Genomic DNA, 25,353 nt, shown 5'->3' on the forward strand with positions numbered 1-25,353 from the left:
AACGTTAAAACTGGGTACATTCGATTATCATGAAAACACATCCCAGAGACAGTCGACTCGGTGCCCATGTGTTATTTAGCCCTAGGTTCATTTTTGGCCAGAATTGTCCTTTAACTAGCCCGTGTTTCAGCTCAGATCCCATCTAACCCTTACAGACCGGACAGCCTAATAAGAAAGATAGCGTCTTCATTTACATGCATACGGAGGCCAAACAGTGTTTTGGTCAAACAGGTTCAGTTACGGCGACCAGCAGATACTGTAACACAAGAAGACCATCTCCTATGATCACACGTTACATGATACATGCTTTAACTTAATAAACGAGTCAGCCTTTCATTTTCCACAGCCATCATGATATTTTCTTTGCTGTCTCGTTGTGTTGGAGGCGGAAGCTCATAACTGTTTTAAAATGATAGTTAGTATAAACTAGGCAAAGGCAACTGCTACATACAAGTCTAATAAACAAAACACCTTTAAAGTTTAATGCACACGTGTCCGCCAAACAAGCGTAAATGTGAAACGGCGATTCCTGCAGTGGTGTCACGTGTTTAGGATAGGGGTGTAACAATATATTGCAATACAAAATTGCAACAATATGTGGAGAGTGACAATATGTATTGTGTATAGTTCACCGGGGGGAAAAAATTAAAGTTTTCAGTTCATACTTATGTACATGATAACATTTTACCAAATATCTTGATCACAATAATATCGTGTCGTGAGTTCAGTATTGTGATATGTTTTCGAATGGGTATCGTTTCACCCCTAGTTTAGGATCTCTGAAAGGTCTTTGCTTTATCAGTTTCTTAATCGAGGCAGGATCAGATTGAGGAATGTGACTATGAATGCTGAAAAAAGCAGTTTGAATATCTGAGCTATAATTAACAACAGACTTCTGATGTCGAATCTGAAGAGTTTTAACCTTGTAAAGCCTGACGTATGAAATTATAGATTTTTTTAAATGGAACATTTTATTAAACCTTTAGGCAAGACATATATATATATATTTAATCTAAAGAAAAAAGTGCACATTGTTTGGTTGAGTGTTGTATTATTTGATACATCAGGACATTAATGAGCTCATATTCGAGGATTAAAAAACAGCTCAATTTAATTCAGAGTCTCGAACTGAGAAAAAATATTATATTTATATGGCCCAAAAGCAAGATGAAGTAAAGATAGCTTGCAATGTAAATCAATATAATGCCTATATGTCGTCACTCTATATCTGCTAATAATATGTCTTAGTGAGATGATTTTTAAATTCTTACTTTTATGATCAAAGCTCTGTAGTTTTAAAACATATTATGCAATGCAATACAAAATGATGATTGAGAGATGAACAAATAAATCTTCCTCAAAAGCATGATGATCATATTTGAGACTCACATTTGCATGATTTTTCTCTATAATGATGTCTGCATAATCAAGTTGCTTCAGTTCAGTAAGTCTTCATCTTGAAATATTAGTATTGGTAATAAAGTTTACTAGATAAAAATGCAAAGGCATGTGAAGTTTGTACAATTATACTAAAAGGCTTTTAACTTGATAAAAAAAGTGTAAACTATTAATCAGACGACAGAAGGCATGAAGTAGATTGAGTGCAGCAGGTTTTTCAGCAAAGTTTTGTAGCTGTATGAAATATGAAACAGCAGGCTTTATATCAGTTCCTTCATTTTCTCTGATGTCTGCTAAGCCTTATTTGCCATCAAAGGCTGTCGCTTTGTCTTTCCATTTACCCAAGATGCTCTGCGGTGAAGACAGACGCCACTCGTCGGGGAAGCGTCCTGTAATAAGAGAGACACGTCTCTTTCTGACGGCAGGTTTAATTGGGGAGTGCCATGTGTCCGATCACCTGTGATGAGAGATCTGCCAGCTTCAGTCTCCTCATCGCTCTGCTTTAATGATCCTCTCCACAGGAGATTGAGCTTCGGCTCCCTGTGTGCCGGCGAATCTCTCAGACCCGTTTGGTACAGCTCAGATCTGCTCACTGAAGGTCCCATGCGGCACATTTCTGTCAGGTAAAATTTTGCGTCACGGGCCCTTTTCGACAGCGAAAACGACAGTGTTTTGTGTAAAGAGGACCTATATTTTCTTGTTCAAAGAATTTTTTTTTTGTTATTCTAATAAACCTACTAGAATAGGTTTATTATTTTACATATTCTTTTCCCCATATTCTCCATTGTTGCAGCTCCTCTCTTCCCAGTCTGTCAGTAACGCTCTGTTTAGTTCCTGTCTCTATGAAGCCCCTGAAAAGCACACTGTGCTCTGATTGGTCGGCTGGATCAGTGTGTTGTGATTGGTCGAGCGCTTCGAGTGTGTTTGGGAAATGTCCCGCCCCTTACCATAACCACCAGTTTAACACACTACTAACTAACTCAACCAGGCCCCGCCCCTTTATTCTGCATATTAATTATTTAAATGAGGAATATTGTGTTCGTTCCCGGAAGAAACTCAAGACTACAATGTAGGCGTTTCAGCGAGTTCAGAAACACTGACACTGATATAGAGAAGAACTTTGCAGATATTTTTCTTGCTCAAACAGCAACATTACACACTAAAGAAATATGAAAAAAGCAGAATAGGTCTCCTTTAAAAACTTTTGCTGGTTGGCATTACCATTAGCTGAAAGCATTTCCATATACAGACAATGAGAAACTGAGCTTAACGTCAGGCACCAGCTATTTCAGGGACAAAATAAATAATGTGAAACTTGAAACAAAGACAGACGGAGGGTATTTAAAAGAAAAACATTCTTTGAAGTCCAAATGAGAGGACATGTTCTGGAGAGAAGAACGCCTGTGCCTGGATGGAGGACTAAACGAGAACAAAAGAAGGTTAATCCACCTCATCCCCTTAAATACCCTCAACTGCGTCACAGATAACAGTGCAGTAAACACGTTTCTAACACACGCAGTCATGCGCAACACCTGCTGATTGAATTTACATAAATGCATATGCCGCTCATTCAAGGTATGCATATCAATTTATGCATATGTTATTGGTGCTGTAAAAAAAAATCCATTACAAATGATACCTCCACGCGACTCCCCTTCTACCACCAACATTTCCTGTGATTTGTTTACATCTGGAAACATGTTTCTTAAAACAACATTCCCAGCTGGAAACTATTGCAAAGTTCCCCGAGGGCCTGAAAGCTTGTGCATGTGTGTGCTCTATAGCAATCAAGAAACAAGATCCTCAAATCTCAAGGGAAATACCAGCAATTATGGGCCAAAAAAGCCTCAGTGAGAATGTGAAGAGACGCAGGGTTTAATCAAGAGAAAACAGTCTTGTGAAGCTACAGGTGATCAAGCACCCTGCCGGACCTTCATGTGCCCTTCTAACATCAAACAGTTGTTCATTAGAGAAAGTTAATCACCTCGTTTCTCTTAAAGGTGTAAACTCATTTTATTTCTTTTTTACAGCTTACGTTACTCCACTAACTCTTCACCCATACTGCACCGCTGGCCCTTTAGTTTACCGCTTTATTTCACAGTTGGTGCACTGCTGCAAATTTAGTCATGAACCACAAGTATAAACAGAGCTGACATCATTTCCTTCATACAGGACAGAATCTTTTGCACAGCTCTTCAGAGCTGTCAAATCAGTGTCCCAGTCAAATCATATTTTACCCAAGCTGTATTTGATGAGATAAAAAAACAAGTAGTGCAAAAAGATTCAATGCAAACATATCTTTCTATTGCATTGCGAAAAGAAAATATACATGAAATATCCAAATATACATGTTTTATATAAACAAACTAAATAAATCAGGATCAGGATTCTGCAGGAATAAATGCAATGACTTTTACAGATAATGTCTTTTAGAGCTCTAAACTAATGTTTCATTGTTATTAAATAAGATGACTTGAACCATTTTTCAACAGGACTTTTCCACAAAGCATCCATAAATATGGAGTATGGACCCATGGATGCGTAGATGCATCTGAACTGTGCAGAGCTCCTGCTAATCTCTCCAGAGGATTACTCCAGCCTCCGGTCACCGGTCACCTGCATTTGCATCGTCAAACTCAAAACAGCTCTGGCAGGAAATCTTCAGAGGGTTCCTTCTAATTCTTACATTATTCACAGCACAGTGGACATGAAGAGCGGCTAGCGTTCATGTCTGCAGCATTAGCACTGGCTGAGGTAATGGGTTTAGTCATTTTGCTGTTGGAAGTGCATAACACTAATGCTAATCCCATCAAACCGTACCTTAGTTATGTCACTGAGCCGTGGGTGTGCGTATACGGGACGTCCCAGGGATGCCCTGTCTCAGGCGAAAGCTTGGGAAGATCTCCATACGTCACAAGCAACACTCGTGTCTATAGTTAGAGCACAGAAGAGTGCATCGTGTCCGCCGTACGATTACTACGCCTTATCCTCGACTAACACCTGAAAAGCATCACTTGAGAAGTGCATTACGTAATAGGGAAATGTTTTGGAAACATCTATCGATATCACATATGTTATCTGCTTTTTTAAAGTCCTCAAAGCCATGCTAATATAAGCAGTTTGATGCTGGACCCAGTAATGCAGTGAAATCCAGTGGATGCAGACGAGTCGAGCCGTCTATATACTGATTCATCGTCTGTACTTTGAGAAATATTAAATAACGGCCTCCCAGCAAGCAATAGCCTTCATTTAAGCGTCTAGGGTAACTATAGACCCGATATAGTCTAGCTATGAGGAACCCACTTCTAGACAATATAACCTTCAATTTGGTTACATGTCGTTTTTGCCAAAATAACTTGCGAGATGTATGATATTCCATCATGTAAGCAAAGTAAACAGTGATTACAAGGTGTTCGGTTTCATTTCTTCATTCATTTCATTTCTTTATCTAATTGATGATTTGTCTATTCTTGAGCGATGGTTTAGACGTCTATTAAATTTCACTGACAGCCCAAATTTTGCCTTGTTTTAGCCTAGACGTCTGGACTGTGTTTGGACGCTATTAGACGTCTTTTAAACGCAAAATTGCCTGCTGGGCTCTGCCTCTGTAACCTGACCCAGGATGATGCTGCTGTTTGAGTGTGGATTGCTGGGAAAGAGGAGGCCATGCAGTGATGTGCCATTGTGCTTAAATTCCCAGTTAACCTACAATGATGCAACATTCCTCGTGAACATAATGTTCTTAGATATAAGGCCTGGTGTCATTCTGGCTCTTTTTAAGTGGTGTGAACTAATTTCCGGCTTCCAAACAGTTGAAGTAGCAACTTTTATCTCATAAGGTTCCCTGGTTTTTATGCAATGACGTTTAAAAGCACAGAGAGAGAGAGAGAGTGTGTGTGTGTGTGTGTAAAGCAGTCTCCAGTGTGTGTGTGTTTTGTGTTATTTGTTATCTAGTGTGGCACACGCTCCAGGGACGACGCTCAGGGAGCTTTGGCAGACAGCATGCAGTAAATATCGCAATGTGAAACGAACCATTATAAAGCTACAACAATAGGGTAGATGCAACTAATGGGTGGCATGTCGCTCAATGAGTGATTCCTAAACAGATGAACAGAGGAATTTTACAGTTACGCAGGCTTGATCACTATGTACAGAATGAGTCATGCAAGGCATTGCATATTAATAAAGTCTGTCAAATTTTACCGGACTGAAACAGAAGAATCGCTGCAACAGTAACAGAAGAACATGTGCATGTGGCACATAAGCATGTGGACAATTTCAATGCACTGGCCAAGCATTCGCATATGCATTGCATAATATTTCTAGAGTTAAGTTACAGCGTAGGTGTCATAAACTGTAAGTCCTTTACTGAGCGTCTCTCAAACACACTCTAAGCTCAGTGCTGGTTAATCCTTCCTTCATTATTTTGCTGCGTTGCTTTTTTGCAGTAATTGATTTTCCCAATTAGTGACGGCACAAAAGCGTATGCAAAGGTCATTCAAACTAGCTTACGCGGCACACGGACGAGCCCTGTCCTTTTTAAACTGTTCAATGTCTTCAAAACGTAACACCCACAATGCAATCTGATGGCATATAACTGCCTCAATATTTCCTGAAAAGTGCTCGGGAGAAATAAAAAATAGCTTTTCATCATCCACGAAATCAGTCCACAGAGAAACAGGGGACTAGTTGAATAAGAGTTAAAGGCAAACATGGAATGTGTTTATTTGGCTGTGCGCGTGTTTCCAAAAGAATACTGGGATTATGTGATTTTGGGCTTATCACACAGCAGTGATAACATTTTTAAAATTCTTTCATTGTTTTGTTTTTTTCAGTCGTTCAGTCTGCTCTCCATTATTCAGCCATAAAATTCCATTAAAATTCCTCCCTCTACAAAACACTAAACCAAATTCATTTCAGTCACTTGATGCATATAAAAATTTCATATTATTATTATGATATTTTGGAGTCTAGCCTCTAAGTAATCACTGTAACACTTTAGTGTTTAAGGTCCAATTCTCACTATGAACTAGTTTCTTATTATCACGCATATTACTAGGATATTGGCTGTTTATTAGTAGTTTATTGAGGCAAAAGTCATAGTTAATAATGAGAATTGGACTCTAAGTAAGTGTGACGAAAATAACCTAACATCTAACAATGCATAGCATAAAATAAAATTATAAAATAATTACGTGATTAATTGTGTGATCGTGATAGTGCTTTTATGTAACAGTTATATATTATAAATAATTATTTAATACGTTAATATTGAGTAACTTGCATATTAAAACAATATTTCCAGTTACTTGAATATTTTTGCTCCGCCAGTAAAAGAAGTTTCAAACAAAACCACAGCAAAATGAACAGTCACGCATCTCTAAACAACATGGTAACGTGTTTCATTATTGAATGGATCAGTGGAATGAATGATTAAAATGCTCACTCAAAGACAATGATTTGTTTTCTGTCTGAGTGAATCAGTGTTTTTGAACAAATCGTTAAATAATGATTTAATGACTCACTCAAAAAAGTCTCACAACTTGACAGCATAATGATGTAGCCTGCAATATACTATACTATACAATAATTTAATATAAGAATTGGGAAGACAATCACTATTGACTTTCTTACTTTGAACTCACAACTTCCTCTTCTGTTAGTGATTCAAGGAAAACTTGTTCAAACTGACTTGTCTGTTTTGCAAACAGAAGCAAATGAAGCTTGTCATTGTTCAGTTTCTGTAATTGGGATGTATGTTTGCATTATCTTGGCGTGCTCTGCTTGTGACGTATGTTAATGTTTGCTTCTCATTGCTTAAAACAACATTATAAGTCCATTTCTATCATATAAAATTAAAATGAAGCAGTGAATGTAAAGAGTTTAAGTTTGTTCAAATAAAGAAGACCGTGTTGTTCTCACCAGCAGGGAGCTTTGACATGTCTTGACCTGACAAATGCATGAACTGCAACTGATGTATTACTAATCTGTTGAAAATACAAAACTGCACTGAAAATGTTTGGTTTTCACATGGAAAGTCAATGGAAATAGACTCTGAAGTGTTCTGCGCTGCCTTTGGGAAGACGACTGAGATGAGAGATCTGTCTTAAGGCTATAAAACACAATCTTAAAGACAGCAGGTTCCTGATCTGAACTCAACCCTGTTGTTTCTGAATGCAGAAACACCAGCTGAACAGCATATGGCAGATCACTGGACCACTGATCTCTTCTGAAATAACAGGCATGGTGTAGGTGGAAGTAAAAAACTAGGTAAAAGTTTGACGGTTTAAAGCAGCAAACGTACACACACACACACCCACGCATGCACAAAGCAGAGGTTGAATGCTTTCAGTTGTCACAGAACAATACTGTCTTGCTTCAGGGTGGGAAAGAAATCGTACGGTGCTTTCGCAACTTATGTAATTTGATCATAGCAAAGAAAAATGCAAATGACATGTCTGTTTTCCTTCCAAATATTTAGGAAGCATTGTTGGTACATGAACTAAACCAACGCTGAAGGTCTGTTTAATGTCATTTGTCATGTGCTAGTGCTGCTTTTATGACGCCTCTGTTTAAGTTGTGACTTAAGGAAACTAAAGTGTGACACTCCTACATGAAACTAGACACACGGACCTCCGTTGGACTGAATCCCTGTTGATGTGCCATACTAACGTTCCTGTTACCTCATTTATCACCATCGTAAAGCAGCATGTCAGAGCGATGCCATTATAGAGCCCTAGAGAGAAGCAAGACATTATACTTGAAGTGCCACTGTTTTGTCTCTGTTTTGTTTTTCGGGTTTTCCACATCAGGGCGATGACACCAGACCCTGCTGTTCATACTCGGGTGTTGACGGGCTGGTGAACCCATGAGGCCTGCGCTTACTAAAAAAAGCCTGTGGTTGCACACATATAGTTGGAAAAAACCCAACGTGGAATGCGAAAAAAAAAAACAGTCACATGACATTTTTGTAGCAAAGGCCTAATTTCCTGAGTGCCAAAAGCTAATATACGCTCACAGTGTGCTGTAATGCTACCAAAAAAACATGATCCTAACCTTTATCTCTATACCGAATCTCAGATGGAGATTCATCTTTCATGAATCGTTAAAACACTGGTGTCCGGGAGACTGTAGTGCACACTGCGACTTTATTTAATGCTCATAAACGGCTGTTTAGATGCTATACTCAATGGAAATGAGTAGAGTAGAGGAAACAGTATTCCTTGCGTCACGACTTAACAAGTACAGAGTGACCTTTATGGAGACAGGCAAGAATGGACATCATATTTGGGTAAACTTCTATAGAGGTGAACAGACACTACAACAGAATTTCCGTCACCTTACAAAAGAGGGGGAAAAAATTATTGAGAGACGAAAAGTCAAATTTGCTGTCACTCTTTTAGCTATTGTACACAGCAGCATTAACTCGTAAAATATATTTTTTAAACAAAACCACAATACCCAAGGCCTTGCTTACCATCAGCACCTTTGCTCTTACTACACTGACACGCAGTGATATTTAGCTAAAGATTAAGACAAATCTATAGGCAAATATGTGGAAGCTCAATGTTTTGGTGTGTAAAACAGGCTTGAACTACCAACTACTTCTAGTGTCATGAAACACAAATACACATACAGTAGTGGCCAAAAGTGATGTCCAGAGGGGATATTTGTTGTTAATGGCCCTATACAAGTTCGATTAAACCATCAAAATATGAGGAGAACATCTAGATTTTTTAAATATGAGGGAAGAACGAAATATTAAATGGCGCAAAAATGGCAAAAAGTGTCATGTTTCATTGCATTATAATCACAAATAAAACAATTGACTCCAAGCACAACTATGCAATATGCTTAGAAAATCTTTAACTATTTTGAATAATATTTGAACGTCAATTTTCCTAGGCCGGACATCACTGTTGACCACAATATTACACTAACTGTCCAGTTTCCTTCTGCAAACCATTTTCCCCCACTCACCATATCCAGGAATGCCTTCGGAACGGGAAATTGTTGACGTGCATCATTTTTTTCTCCCTTCCTGTGTTACTGCGGCCAGTCTTCATTTAAGCGAAGGTGTGGTTCGGGTTGGCTCCTCTCGCTCTCAGAAATAAATAAGTCTTATGCCGGCCTTGGGATAGCCGTTATACACCCTTACATGTCTCCACTGAAACGTGCTCCAAGCAACTCAAAAACAAGAAGAAATCCACCAGGCGCAACGGAGATTACATCTTCTTACTGTGTGCTATTCCATACAAGAGTCCTGAGAAGACACTCCATCCATTTAAAAACGTCGACAAGTGTGCGTAAATCAAATTTTAAGGCAACAAAACGGCAAGCATATTACACAGAAAAACAGTCTGGATGCTTAAGTGGTTGTTCCATAGTAGTAGAGCAAGAATAACAAACAAAGAGCAGAACGAGGGTCTTTCCGCTGCCGTTTGTGTGGGATTTGAAACTCACTGTGGTACATCCTCATCATGAATTCTCCACATTAATAAGTGTTTAAGGAAAATGCTTCATTTGGCCATCGGAGATGCTTCCCCATTGAAACCCGGAGATGCATGCCATCCCTCCCTTCTCCAAAATATTCCTGGTGCAAACAGCCCAGATGCCATGGAGAGACGGATGACTGGTCCGATTCGTTCCGATGGGCTTTGTTGTCCTCAGTAAGCCCTGGAAATGTTGCTTCGCCCCCCAAAAAACGAGTCCGCTCCTGTCAAACACCTCTATTGATCCTCTTAGCTGTGATTAATTCAGTGGTGTTTGCTGAAGGAATGGGTGGAGTAGCCGTAGAGGAAGAGATGGAGAAGAGAAAACACACCGAGTGTCACCTCAGGGTTGTCCACATTCCTGTGTGTTCCCGTCTCAGCCGTCTGATCCCGGGTCTCGTCAGATTTGGCAGGCGTTGACAAGTTGCCGAAAGAAGCAAATTAAAACAGTGAAAGCAGAACGTGCTAAACCTCTCGACAATCACGCAAGGTTTACTCTTCTCTTTCTCTCTCAGTCTCCCTCACTCAGTTTCCCGGTTCTTCTTACTCTGTCGCTCTGCTGCAGCGCCGGCTCTCGGCTGTACAGGGTGTGTGTGTGTGTGTGTGTGTTTGGGAAAGACTGTGACTCGCTGTCTGTGTGTGAGCGTCAAGGGGCCCTACAAGGGAAGCTGTGACCGGCCGACGACGCACAGCGCTAAATAAAGCACACGCCTGACAGCTGGAAGAGCCTGTATCTGCAGCACGGTATTAAACGGGTGATAATATCTCAAAGGTCAGGAGCAATGACAATGATATGACAACAAAAAATAAGAGTTAAGATATACTGTGAGACAATATAGTCCTACAAAACTCGCTCTAAACTAGCTGGGCTGCTTAGGGTATTGGTACGAGAACAAAACACCATGTTTGAATTAGAAATGCCTCATGGGAAAGAAAAATCATAAAGAAGATCTCTTTAATATCTCTAGAGTTTCTTCTCGATGAAACTGATCCTGCATATCATGCTTCTCCTGAGAAAAAGATCTCTAGTTTCTCCTATAAAGAGATCTTGATAATCATCTCAGTTGTGAAATATCAAAGTCAGAAATCTCAGAATGCGACCTCAAATATTTCTTGTCAATTTCAGCCAAGATCAAATTATATGAGCTGCTATTGACATTTTTATTCAAACTATAAAGCTGATTCATTTGCATCTGTTTTAGGAGAAACACCGAGCACAAACGCAACAACTGTGTCGTCGCTCATGAGCCTCAGGGTTCCCCAACGTGTCTGGCTGATGCCATTTTAGGACAAAGAGAAAATTGCGAACAGACAACTTTGCAGTGATGCCTGTCTTAAAGAATTACGCATCTTGTCCGACTACATACCTTCAATTTTTCTTCTCTTTCAATTTTCCCCTTTGGAAAAACCAGAAAAAAAAATCCTGACAGATCATTCCCTGTGACAATTCAATTTCACCTCTAAATCTGACGGATGTATTTATGGAGGTCCTAACACAGCGTAATACCCAGACATAAATCAAAAATATCATTCAGGATCGAGATGTCATTACAGAATAGTTAATGAGAGTGTTTTAAATGCCACATGTGACAATGAAACAGCTGCTGTAATTTCTTGAACAAGAGTGCAAGGGTTAAACTTCTATTTTAAAATCGCGATGAACAACGATTTGCATATATTTCAGAAAGATATTTACGTATTCTCCTGTGTTGGCGTTGATTTACAAATGAGTTGCGCTACGAATCTTGTGAAACGGCCCACACTGCGTGCAGATGAACGTTATAAGCAGACAAACTCACAGCACGCTGAGATGGAGCTTGAGAAACCCGAGACACACTCATATAAATGATGACAGTGCATCTATGAAACACGCGTCAGAGGTTTTTCGTTACAGCACATGCAAAGACTGAGTGTGTGTGGAGCAGCGTTTACTGTGAACAGAGCTGAGGTACTTTTAAGACAATCTACATGCATGTAAATAAATAAAAGTTTGTGCTTTTCTGTGGGGGCGGGGGGAAAGCGCATCTATTTTTTTAACTGATTCGCAGCCTTTGTGATTTCATGATTGCACTATGCTATATTATGATTGTAAATGGTTTTAAATAGATCGCGTAGCCTTAGGAAACGGTGTAATAATGCGGTTCATGGATTCTCGTCTCTGGCAAGTGCCACTTTAGGTATTTTGCCGGTTACTCGACACGGGTAAATTGCAATCGAGGATTTTTTAAAATCGAATACTCGACTTAAATCGAGGAATCGTTACAGCCCTACTTAACTTGTTTCATTACTGGATGAAGCAGCATTTTCGAGTGAATCTCTTGAATGAATGTTTAAATGACAAATACATTTTTAACAGTCACTTGTCGCCACCTACTGGTGTAACGATGAAATCGATAAAATCATTATTTGAGTAAGTTTCAAAAGATGATTGCTCTATTTTGATCGCTAAAGACGTCAGTGGTTATAAGAACCCTAAACTTTTATGCCAGTACTTCTGTGATAATCTGAATATTTGTAACAAAAATAATAATACGGTGTGGTTGAAAAGACTGTTTGTGATGCCCCAATGTTCTGGTATGATTTTGTTTTAATAGACACAGGCGAATCGCTGTCATTTAGGAATAAGATCGCTTGGGAGTTTAAATAAAGATTGCGATCTTTTAACGATTACTCGTGTAGTTGTAAGTTCAACAGAAAACAGGGCACTGAGAAAAACACATTCAAAACCATTTCCTCTTCATACTGTACCTATCAATAAAAGAGGCCGAAAAAAGTAAAACCTCAAAAATAATAATGAAGAAAAACCACATTTTCAGCACAGCAAAATAAAAAGATTATATTTTTGATGTATGGATATGGATAGATGGATACAACATGACAGTTTTCTTTGAGCACCAATTCAGTCCTCGACATCTCTCTTCACGAATATTTACTTCAGCTGAGATTTGTTACATAAGCTCCGTTCACTTCAGCGTGGCCTTATATTACACACAGCAGAGGCTCAGTATTTACTTATTAAAATCTCTGTGTAGCTCAGCGCTGGGCATAAATGTCACTTTGTGTTTTCTGCAGTCAAGCATGAGCCTGATGCCCACAGTCACTTCAGATCAATGTGAACATGCGAAAGGCACAGAAGCGCCCGGAGAGCCGCAGTGACCCCGTCTTACCAACACACAGAGAAGCTTTCCTTCATCACTCATGCAAACTCGTCTACATGAACAGAGCCACAGGCTAATACCTGCTTATGCTAAGAAACTTATCTTGTACTGTACTTAACTGTAGATTGAAGTCATTAAACTACAGTCAAGCTAGCTAATATAAAAAATGGTTAGCTGCACTACTACTTACAAAAATCATCTTTCTTTAGTGTGTAATGTTGCAGTTTGAACATGAAAAAGATCTGCAAAGTTACAACGCTCTTATCTATATCAGTGTCAGTGTTTCTGAACTCCCTGAAACGCCTCCATTGTAGTCTTGAGTTTCTTCCTGGAACGAACACGTCACAATGTTCCTCATTTAAATAATTCATACGCAGAATAAAGGGGCGGGGCCTGGTTGAGTGAGTTAGTAGTGTGTTAAACTGGTGGTTATGGGAAGGGGCGGGACATTTCCCAAACACACTCAAAGTGCTCGACCAATCACAACACATTGATCCAGCCGACCAATCAGAGCACAGTGTGCTTTTCAGAAGGAGGAGCTTCATAGAGACAGGAACTAAACAGAGCGTTACTGACAGACTGGGAAGAGAGGAGCCGCAACAATAGAGAATATGAGGAAAATAATCAACATTTAAGGAGGAAAACTTGTTTTAGTAGAGCCTAAAAACAACATCAAGACTTTGAAATAGAGCATATAGGTCCTCTTTAAAACTATTTAAGGGAACTAATCATTTATATAATCAGATTATACACCAAAACTGAATCAGAAAAAAAAATGGAACAAAAAAAAAAGAAGGTTTCAAATGAATCGGTTCATTGAAGTGAGTTTTCTGAACAAACCAATCTGCTTAAATAAATCAGACTTGTCCAATTTCTATTTCAGTGCATGCCTAATTTGGCTAAATATTTGTCTAAGTGCACAGGAAAAACTTGACGAATTGCTAAAATGTGTGTTTTTAAGTCGAGAAACTGCATGTGTCCTCTGGTGAAACTTGTAATAGACATTATCCACCTCTCCTGTCCTTCCTCAGGGCCCTGAGAACAATCCCCCTGGGCTGAAGGACTGAAGATAAAGATGAACATATTTCCTCTCGAAGGCCCTCATGGCTCTATCTCCTGCTGTAGTACGTCTACAATCTGCCGCCCTCAGTCGGGCCTCTGCCTGCAGGAACACGAGCTGATAACACAACCACACACAAGCACACACACACCCATCAGCTAAACTACTCACATTTCCTCTCTGACTCTCCAAGGGAGCGACTTGCAGCTTTCATACAGTGTGGAATATACACTACCCTTTAAAAGTTTGGGGAGGGTAGGATTTATTTTTTAATTTTTGAATCTTATGCTTACCAAGGATGCATTTATTAGATCAAAAATACATACAGAAATATTGTGAAATACTATTACAGTTTAATTTAACTGTTTTCTATGCGAATAGATGTTAAAATGTAATTTATTCCTGCGATCAAAGCTGAATTTTCACCATCATTACTCCAGTCTTCAGTGTCACATGATCCATTTACATTTATTCATTTGGCAGATGCTTTTATCCAAAGCGACTTACATTGCATTTCAATGTTCATATTTACATCTTATCAGTTCTTGCTTTCCCTGGGAATCGAACCCAAGACCTTGGCGTTGCAAGTGATGTTTAATAACATCATAAAAGTCTTTACGATTACTTGTGATCAATTTAATGTCCTTGCTGAAAATTATTAATTTAGTTTTTTTTTTAAAACGTACTGACCCCAAACTTTTGAAAATGATGTACACGTTGCAAAATCAAGACTGTAAATGAGAACAGAGATTTAGTTTATCGTCTCACACTTTTACACATTTCAACCACCTTCTTTCTGAGCCAGTGTTTCCTGAATCTACTTCACCAGCAGAGCTAAAGACTAAATCAATTATTATATACACTTATTTAGTTAACAAACATACAATGCAACTGATGTTAGTTTAATTCACAAATGAATTACTCTTATGAGACAAATCTTTTATTGAATCCGATTTCAAATCGACTAAAGTTGATTCTTTTAATAAATCACATTCAAATAGATTGTTATTTTTCAAGAAACCAATTACTCACTGAATACTTGCTGAAAACTGAATAAGCATCGGATTTATTTACTGACTGAATGTTTATATGGCAAAGGGCCTTCAAATGTGTAAACAGAATTTCAGAAGTTTGCCGGCTGCCTTGTTGCAAGAACAGAATTCTGGGAATGCATATAGCTCATGCATATATTCACATCTTATCTCCCTGTTGCCAAAATATCAGATGCTTGATCTTGTATGTTAAAAATAGCAGTGGTCAGGAGTTATGTAAGCCAGACAGGCAGGAAAGGCCAATGAAGAGTGTGTGTGTTTGTTTGCGTGTGTGTTACTGCAGCGAGAGCTTGTCACTGGTTGTTCTGGGATGCCTGGATGGCTAAAACGGGAAATGTCAAGCACAGCCAGGGCAGGTATAAGCTTCAGCGTTGTGCAAGGTCACATCACGACCCCTGCTGAGCAAAGCCCACAGCGCTTCAAGTGTATGACCAACTTGTACATGCATCTGAATGCGATCCAGCAGGTACAGATGTAGTTTACTTCAAACTTTACCGCCTCTGCAGATGTAGATGTTTATTCAATGCAATGCGCTGACTGTGCAAGCGTGGGAGGCTCTTGGAAAAGCAGTCGGCAGGCTATACGTCTGCAATGGACTCCCCGCTGACATGCTTTCTGCAGCATTCGCTTTCATTCTCCTTGTTAACACATGTCAGACTGTATGACGTAATCCCGAAACCTCTGCAAACACAATACAAGAGCCTGTGTGACAGGAAGGGCTTACAATTCAATGTTTTTGAACATAGCACTCTTTCTACAGATGTTGAAGGTTTTGTAGCACAGGCCACACAATTATAGCATTTATAGCAGTTTCCATTTCTGAAAGCAACCATAAATAGTGCAGTTTAGGGGTGCAACAATACACTCATGTCACGATTCAATACATATCACGATACTGAACTCACGATACGATATTATTGCGATACTTTAAGGCATATGATAAAAGGTTAACAAAAAATTAACTGTTGATTAAAATGCTAAATTTGGTATTACATTGTGGCTGTAAATTAATAGGCTTGGACTCGGTGCTGGTGACACCAGAATAAAAATATTCATGATTCTGAAGCTGAAAACAGAATTATTTTATGCTTGCACTCTTTCACTGACTAGATATATTTAAAATAATCTAGGCCACTTTTTACTAGTAACATAAGACATTCCCCGATTGCATTATTATTCATTATATTCAACATTATATATAGTAGTTTAATGTCGTACTGACACTAAAACTCAGTAAGCTTGAATTGTTTCACACACAGTAATTTTCACTTTGGGTGGACTATACACAATACATATTGTCACTATCCACGATACACATTGTTGCATTTTGTATTGCGATATATTGTTACACCCCTAGTGCAGTTCATCATGCATGGAAGCTAATTATGTTATCAGTCACATCGATAACATATGCCATTGTTTTTGAGTTTACGGACTAAAATAACTTAAATAAATGTAAATTGTTGTCATAAAATTATCGTTAACAAAGAACCCAATTTTCTTGTGCATATGGTATTTTCCCAGGAAAATTATTAACTGCACTATATATTGCACTAAAATATATATTTACATATTTTACATCCTCATCCTCAATATAAGTATCCACATCTTTCCCAAACAACCTTTAAATCTTCCAGAATATGCTTGACATGCAACTAGATTTAAATTTTGACAGTATGATCTGACATTGTTCTGCCAAACTACTTCTCACCACTATTTCTGTTGCTTTAGAGAATTATTTCTCCAAACATCCCCCTATTGTTTCAGAAAATAGCAAAGCATCGAGCATGTCAACTATAAACACATAACGTCAGCGGACGGTCGCATTTTTGTCACACTGTACAGCATATTATACATAGCACGGGTTTCCAATTTTTTTGTCAGCCTCTTAGACGTGAAATAAACACCTTAGATTTTTAAGTTAATCTTTCAATAAATTAACAACACATTCGCATGTTCATGGTTCTCTGATATCGGTTAATGGTCACATGACATGCACAGATAAAATATCCAGTCTTTAGTGTTTTATTTTGACTCTCCTACCAACGGAAATAGTTACTTTTAAGGGTATTCACTCTTTATAAGAACCAACTAAGCCTACAATTGACAATACAAATACAAATAACAGCTTGCGCCAGCGCAAACCCTCTTTGGGTGTTAAAAAGTAATGTCAGGATTTAATAAAGACACACAGTGAAAAATTGGCGCTGAAAAGGTGTGGACATGGTTATTTTTTGGCATTTATGGTTATTGCATATGCATTTGTAGGAGTTTCCATTTCAAAAGCAAAATTAAATAAAAAAATCACACAACGTGATTTACAAAGTTTTGCTCTAGTCAACTTACTGGTATTCGCTGCATTATTTAACGCCTCAAAAAAGCATGTCTTAACCCATTTTGCGATCGCTGCTGTAGGAGGAGAGATCTCTCCATGTCTTTATTTATTGCCAGAGGAAGACATTATCCGAACATACAACGAACGTTATTTTCAATTTGCACCCCTGGTCATTATGAGCAGAACTTTCCACTCCCATCGATGCTTTAATGGGATTGCGGTCTCACATTAATTTTCACTGATTGGTAAATTTGGCCCTTAGTGTCTTGAATTCTACACTTTCAAACGTTCAAACCTTCAAGCTTTTTTTTTTGGCAGACAATTGGTAAAATGCTGTAAACTTCAGTCCACAAAAATGTTGGCAATTATGCAAATGTGAATGTAAATGAACATAGTTCACATTGGAGTTCACATAGTTCACATTAAAACTTGTGAGCAGAAAATGCGATATTACAAGTTACAGACGTGTAAATGTACACGGTGGCCAAGAATATGAAGACAATTTTTCACTCTTTTAACAAATTGGGAAAAAATTTGCTTTGTCACAAATAAAGACAGAGAAAAATCAAGTAACACTGCATCAAATGGGAAATTTTGAATTAGCAAGACTGAAATAGTATTTTCTTGTAAAACATACTCCAGTAATCTGAAAAAAACATTTTTACACTGTAGACTTATTTTATTAAACCGCAGCCTTTGATTTGATCATAGCGATTTCATATATTTATTTCAGTTTTATTTTGATTAGTTGCAGCTCCATTTGTTTATTTATTGAATGTAATTGATTATTCATTTAATTTAATTAAAAAATGAATTTCTTCAACTCCCAAACACCCGTTTTGGAAACTTGATCTATAGTATTTACAACGCTTTTGGCATTACAGAGAAACAAGGCATGTGGGAGGAAAGGCCTCACGCATCAGGAGGAATGAATGATCCGTAGAGATGAAGGGTTTTATTAACCCAGCCTCACAACAGATGGAGCAATTACAGATACATTGTGAATTACTGCAAGCAAAATCCAACACCATCTGTCAAAAAAGAGAGAAAGAAATCAGAAAGCAGGTCCAACTGGACGGGATGTTCCTCAAGAGTTCTTGGTGAATTAGGGTGCTAGGCATGTCTGTGAATAAAGTGTGATTCATCTGGAGTTACATAATCTGAAACAGTACTTGCTAATTCTTAGGAATCTGGGTCTGACAGTGATTTTTATGGATGACTGCAAGTTTTGACACAACATCGAAAACAGTTATACTAGTTAAACTCATCCAGCGTCTTACAATTGTACAATAGGAACATTGTCTGTGCGAACACTCATTTATGTCTCAGTGGAAGACGGCAAACGATAGATGGCTGAAGAGTCATTTTCAGACTGTGTTTCATTTAAAGTGTCTATAATATACAGTGTTGCTCTAATCTCATCAAACACCGTCACTGAGGAGACGAGCACCTTGAGAACCGCAGCTGGAAGTGGAGTTAAATCATTTATTGTTTTATCATTTCATCAAAGCAGTGGATATCCGAATCAATCTCAGATCACCATTTATACAACACCAGACATAAAGAAGCGTTGTCAAATAAAAAAAAAGTATTTCGATATGTATCGATACTGAGATATTGGAAACACTTTCTTTTCTGTAGTATCGATACACTGATACCAGCTGCGCGTTCTCGCTCTCCTTCAGTTTGACCCTCTCTAACCAAATTGAGTTGTTTTTCTTGGCTTATTGCGCTTAAACGGCCAAATGCATACACAATTATGTCAAAATGACCGTCTTGCTGAGTATTCAGATAAATACAGTCAGTTTTGGAATGAAAATGGTTGAGAAAGAAAACGCATGTTGTATAACAGTATATTGGATCCGTGCGTTAGCTCTTAAAGTGACAGCAGCCTAATATTCCTGCTGCTGTCTGTCAAGTTAATAAAAGAACAAAAGACAAAAAAAAAATCACTTACTGCTCTTGTATCTTCAGTCTATATTTAATTTTTGCAATGACGACTATCCAATGTTATTTCTTATATTTAATTGGAGTTACAGTAGGACAGTGTCAGTCGTTTTACACGGAAAATAAGTTCTCAAATGTCATGATATCGGATCACGTTTTCTCTTTGCAGGTCGTCACAGATAGCAACTATACCCTAGTGAGACGAACCAGAGACCAGCATGCATCCACAGGCCACGACACGCATGCTTGATGTGTGTGAGGAACTTTAAGCACCACAAGGACACGTGCAGAACCACTTGACATCAGTGAGGTCTGCATTTCAGCGCCGTGAGTGACATTTACGCACACCGATCACTTCACCGTGACTCATTAGCATGCACCGCTTCTGCTGGCGCCGAAGCACTGGCAGTTTGGAGCCGTGAACCTTCCAGCAATTAAGATGTCAAATAACCACCTCCAGAACCCTCCGAAGCCCGTCACGCTGAACCTTTGCACTTCGGTGGCCTTTGTGAGCGAGAACGTGTATGTAAATCTCCCTCTCTCAGCCTGACACAAGCAATTGGCAGTTTGCTGATCTCAAGTCGAGGCTGTCAGTCACGATTAAAGCCATGAAAGAAATGTACTGTCCAATAAAAGAGGAACAGATTTCTGCTGTAAATGTCCCACGCTTCAAGTTGACATGAAATCAAAATTAACTTGTTCAACAGTTGATCTTGACAGAAATACGCAACATTATGTTATTAAAATACAATGCTAAAGCAGGGTTATTATCGTTAACTAACACTAAAACTATTAAGGGATTTTTGTTAATTGAAATAAAGCTGAAATAATTTTTTTTATTAATTTCGGAAAAAAATCAAACCACAGTTGGCAAAAGTGATGTCCGGAGGGGATATTTGTTTTTAATGGCTCTACAAGTTCGATTAAACCATCAAAATATGAAGGAAATATTTTAGATATTTTAAATATGAGAGAAGAAGAACAAAACACTAAACTAGGTATTTATCTAATGAAACTATTTGGCAAAAAGGCAAACTACAGCTACAGGTTTTGTTTTGCTATGCAAAATAAATGCATAAAATTGCAAAAGCTCACATTGACTACAACATAATCAGTTATTAACACATGTACCATTCTGCAAATTTCCCCGCAAATCATGGTAGAAAATGAGAATAAAATATGCATTTTTTGTGTGGGCCTAGTCATGATCAGAGTTGGAAAACCAAAAACGCCTTCGAGCAGTTGAACACACGATGAAACCGGCATGGGAAAAATCCCACACTCACATAAAGTTCTCAAACAAGAATAAACATGGTCTAGTTCCAGGTCAGAGTTTTCAGAGACAAAATCATGCTTGTTTCCCATGACAAATGAACACAAACAGACATACAAGAGCTATTTTAGCAAAATGGTAGTGTGTTTTTGTGCCGCGTGTCAAGAGCCTCGAGTCTATTATCAGGAGTAACACAAAGAGAGACTTCCTCTCAGAGTAAGAGCCGTTTAATGACACACCTGGTTCAACGGCACTCAGCTGCATGAAGAAGATGAAAGCAAAAGAAAACTGTTCTCTGACTCACCATTTACACACTGACCCGCAGGCCAACACCTGCACAACTCACTGGAACAGATACACTACAGTCAGCAGGAGGAGACCATCCAAAACTACAACACACACGCAACAGTCAAGACACGATCATTTAAAGATGGCTTAAACTTATCATGAAATCAAAATGGACACGGTGTACCAGACTAATGCAAAAAGAGCATAATGTTTCATGTAAATATAGTAACTTGGGCTTGCTCTGAAACAACTTATTTTTTATATTCAGCAAGGATGCATTAAATTGATCAAAAGTGAGAGTAAAGACATTTACAATGTTACAATAAATGCTGTTTTTTTAAACTTTCTATTAATTAAAGAATCCTGAAAAATTAAATAAATCACGGTTTCCACAAAATTATTAAACTGTTTTCAACATTGATAATAATCATAAATGTTTCTTAGAGCAGCAAATCATCATATTATAGTGATTTCTGAAGGATCTTGACACTGAAGACTGGAGTAATGATGCTGAAAATTCAGCTTTGATTACAAGAATAAATTACATTTGACAATATATTCACATCGAAAACAGCTATTTAAAATTTTTTTTAATGTATTTACTCTTTTCTGACACTTTTGACCATCATCCTCTCTTCATTTTTCTTGATAAACCCTTCCACGGATGTATGGTTGTGAATAAATAAGTTAGTATAAATTGATGCTGTATGCTGAGTCTATTCTGTGAGATTTAACATGATAGTTCATTGCTGGGAAGAGTGTCTTAACAGATGTAGGGTCATTTTAACACAGCAGTGAGACTCATGGGATATGCAAGACGCTTCCCTGGCTAGCAGCCCACAATGCACTTTGTCATCATCAATTCATCATTCAGGGCTGATCTCAGAACTGCATTCACTCAATGCTGCAGATCCACACTAGTGATCAACAGTACACTAAACTTAAGAAGAAATAAAGATTTGAGATTTATCGTGAAAACTTTCAGTATCAAATGAGTTAAAAAAAGATTATCGTTATAATTTTTTTGGCCATATCACCAATCCCTAGATCTCACTTTAGGATTGTGGGTTGTAAATTCAGCATCTCTTTTTAAATTTGAAATCACATTATGAATGTGGCTTCTTTACCATCAATCTAACTTAGGGTACATCTGAACCATACATTTTTGTTGTGTTAAAGTCCCCCTGTAGTCAATCATTTTATCCCTTAAAACTCATCTTTGAACACTAAAGTTACATATTTTTTTTAAAATTCCTTTGAAAAAAATGTCTTCATGCCTTAAAATATCTTGAATGTAATTCTACACCCTTGCCTCATTTAGTACACGGTTCTATGAATATGCAAATGAGCCCCGCCTCCACTCACTCTAGGGCTGCAACTAACGATTATTTTGATAATCGATTAATCGGACGACTATTTTTTCCGATTAATCGGATAAAAAGTTTTTTTAAATTCAATTAGATTTTTTGTTTATTATAACTAGATAAAACCCTAAAAAACATGGGTATTTATGTGTAAAAGTGTACTTTAAAAAGTGCAAAAGCCACACATTGAGTTTTACTAATATAATCTTTATTTTTGACATTCTAAACCTTAATATATTGATAAATTAAATATCAGATAAACTGAAAACAAGCGTGTGAACGTAGTAGAGCCGCAGTAGATCACGTTTGAAAAACAATTAAAACTTAATAGTAGACCAATGCTATAAAAAGAGAGGAATGGAGGTACGCAGCAAGCTAACAGGCTTGATTAAAAGGACAGGAAAAATGATGCATTAGTGCACAAGCATTCGCTGAAACCACTGACTACAGTGACTAAAAAACAATCTTTTACTGCTGCTGTTATTAACTGCCTTTATATTTAGTGTTTCACTTTGTAAACACCGTTTTAATTTAACCTATTTCTGCGGTAGCGCTATTTTAAGCCATCACTTATGTTGCGAGCAAACTGATTGCGCAACCTGATGCTCGAGACAAAATAGATCTAGTGTGACTGTCCCGAAGTTAGTAAACAAAGCTGTTTACACAGTAGCATTGTTTTCTCAGATCGGATAGCTATCGGCGTGAAAAGGCCAGGTGTAAATGCCCTCCGAAACGCATTCGAGACGGATTTGAACCTGATCGCTCAAACCACTTCAGAAGGAGATCTGAGACTCATTCCAGACCAAACTGGAAAAGTGTAAATGCATCTGGTTGTTGAAACCACATATGTAAATTTTACTCCTTGTGCTAAAAAATAAACATGTGAGAGCGTGTTATAGGCTATATGTAATGTTATAGCCAGATATGACGGCGCTACTGCAACACACATTACAGCAGATGAGCAGCTGAGCATCTATTTATCAAGCCAACGCGCAAACTATCGCAAATCTAAGTGAAAGTAAGTCGCAGACGCTTAACGCACAATCATCATCATCATTAAAAGTAAAGAAACGAGATGATATTACCAGTGCTGTTGCCGCTCTCTCTTATTGCGCTCTTTAATTTTGATTTTAGCTGATGATCAATAAAATGCAGCTCATATCTGTTGCTTTCGGTGACGTGAACTCCATTAAATCTGCATATAGCGCGGGAATTGAAGAGTGAAAACACATTTATGTGACCAGGTGAAAATGGAAATGGAATCATTTTGATAAATCAGAGAGCTATCCGATCTGAGGAAACGCATGAAGTGGCCAGGTGTAAACAGCCCCGACTTGGGGATCACATTTTTTTCTGCCGTCGATTGATCTGTTGGTACTCTCTGCCATTTCGTGTGTGACTGTGTTGTCATGGGAAAGTGACGTCATCAGTAAACGCTCCACGTGACGTGAGCAAACCAACTAACTGATAATGGCATTCGTTGACAACGATTTTCATAATCGATTATTATCGATTTTATCGATTAGTTGTTGCAACCCTAACTCACTCACAGCAGGGCTGCGTTCCAGTCCAAAATTGTAATGCCCTTCACTCGCTAACTTCCCTCCACACATCATTGCTTACGTTGCATGAGTGCCCACTACTGGCGGGACCTTTGCAATGGGCTGAATCGGAACGTGCTAAACCCTCGATCACTTAGACTCCTCTATGGTGTTGATTTGTTATTAATTTTTTTCCTTTACGAAATTGTTTAATGCAGCATTCTATATAGGTGTGTTTGAGTTCTTTAATTAAAAAATAAAAATAAAATTATATATCATAAGAGTTGTTTGTGGAGGGGTAAATTAAACGCAATATCCGTTGACGTCACAATCGTGTTGCATTGTGGTATATGAAGCTGCCTGAAGTGTACATATGAAGTAGACTCGACTCCTCTGTTAAAATCGAGGGAACGAGGGTCTGTCCATATAAACCCTTGTCCACTTCACGAAGTGGAACGCACTTCAAAATGGCGGAAGGGATTCGGGAAGTTCGCAAGTGCGTGTCTAAAAGTGACAACCACTCGTTGACGATCACATGTTGATCTGATTGGTTACAAGGTAGTTTGTGACTTCAGAAACACCAGCGATTTCAAACCGTGTTTTTGAGAATGTCTTTGGTTCACTGCACAGTTATGAATTTACACATTGGTTTGTCTTCAAGCATATTAAAAACATCACATATAAATAACTTTAAAAGCTTGATTGTCACATTTAGGGAGATTTTGCACACCAATTTCTCTTCCAGAACCAAATTTTCAAGCTCTACTGTAAAGCAGGGTTGATGTCTCTTCAGATTATTCTAGATGAATCGGATCTATGAGGTTCAAAGTCTACGTCATTCTTTAATGGGTATCCCACTAGTGTTTATTTATGAACATCTTCAGCACTCGTGTGTGTGAGGCTACTGTGGTCTGGTCAGAATCATGGGAAAACGCAGCCTGCCATTTTCTTCAAAAACATCTCTTTCCCACACACACACACAAATCCATGAAATCCTGCAGGCCCAATGACGATGAGACCGATTCCCAAAAAAGACAGAGGAAACGGGGATCGTTTTAAAAACAACTACAGACAGCCTGAGAAATGTGAAGGCTGGTAGAGTGAATATACATTAATAAAATCAGGCCACAGTGCTCACAAAATGACTCCTTCTCATGACATCACATTAATAAAAATACCAATAAAGCTAAAAATAGTGCAAATATGCATATGATGAATGCTTGTCTAACAGAAGAAAAAAAAAACTCTTTGCATGAGTGCATTTTTAGTCACTCTATTCCTCAAGTGTAGTCAAACCAAAACACACAAAAAAAAACTTTTAAGACTACATAATAATAATACATTCACATAAATCATACATACATACATACATACATACATACATACAATTTTCACTATATAAAGATAATTTCATCACTTCTGATGAAATATTAAAAAGAACAATC

At 38.1% G+C, this 25,353-nt stretch overlaps 1 protein-coding gene across 10 annotated transcripts in view; it reads right to left on the reverse strand.

Moving 5' to 3' along the window:
• LOC143750623 (3',5'-cyclic-AMP phosphodiesterase 4D-like) overlaps positions 1-25,353 on the reverse strand; it is a 291,108-nt gene that overhangs the window by 72,704 nt on the left and 193,051 nt on the right. For 2 of the 10 annotated variants that reach the window (XM_077243799.1, XM_077243794.1), the window contains exon 1: positions 9,379-10,496. The exons of the other annotated variants lie outside the window; for them this stretch is intronic. In XM_077243799.1, the coding sequence (XP_077099914.1) occupies positions 9,379-9,464 (86 nt within the window). In that variant the 5' untranslated portion in view covers positions 9,465-10,496. Of the gene's footprint in view, positions 1-9,378; positions 10,497-25,353 lie in introns of those variants that run through there. 10 annotated transcript variants of the gene reach the window in all.

Source organism: Siphateles boraxobius, unplaced genomic scaffold, assembly GCF_051911475.1.
Source record: "Siphateles boraxobius isolate OS27281-9 unplaced genomic scaffold, OSU_SipBor_1 25, whole genome shotgun sequence".
In the NCBI taxonomy this organism is placed as follows: Eukaryota; Metazoa; Chordata; class Actinopteri; order Cypriniformes; family Leuciscidae; genus Siphateles; species Siphateles boraxobius.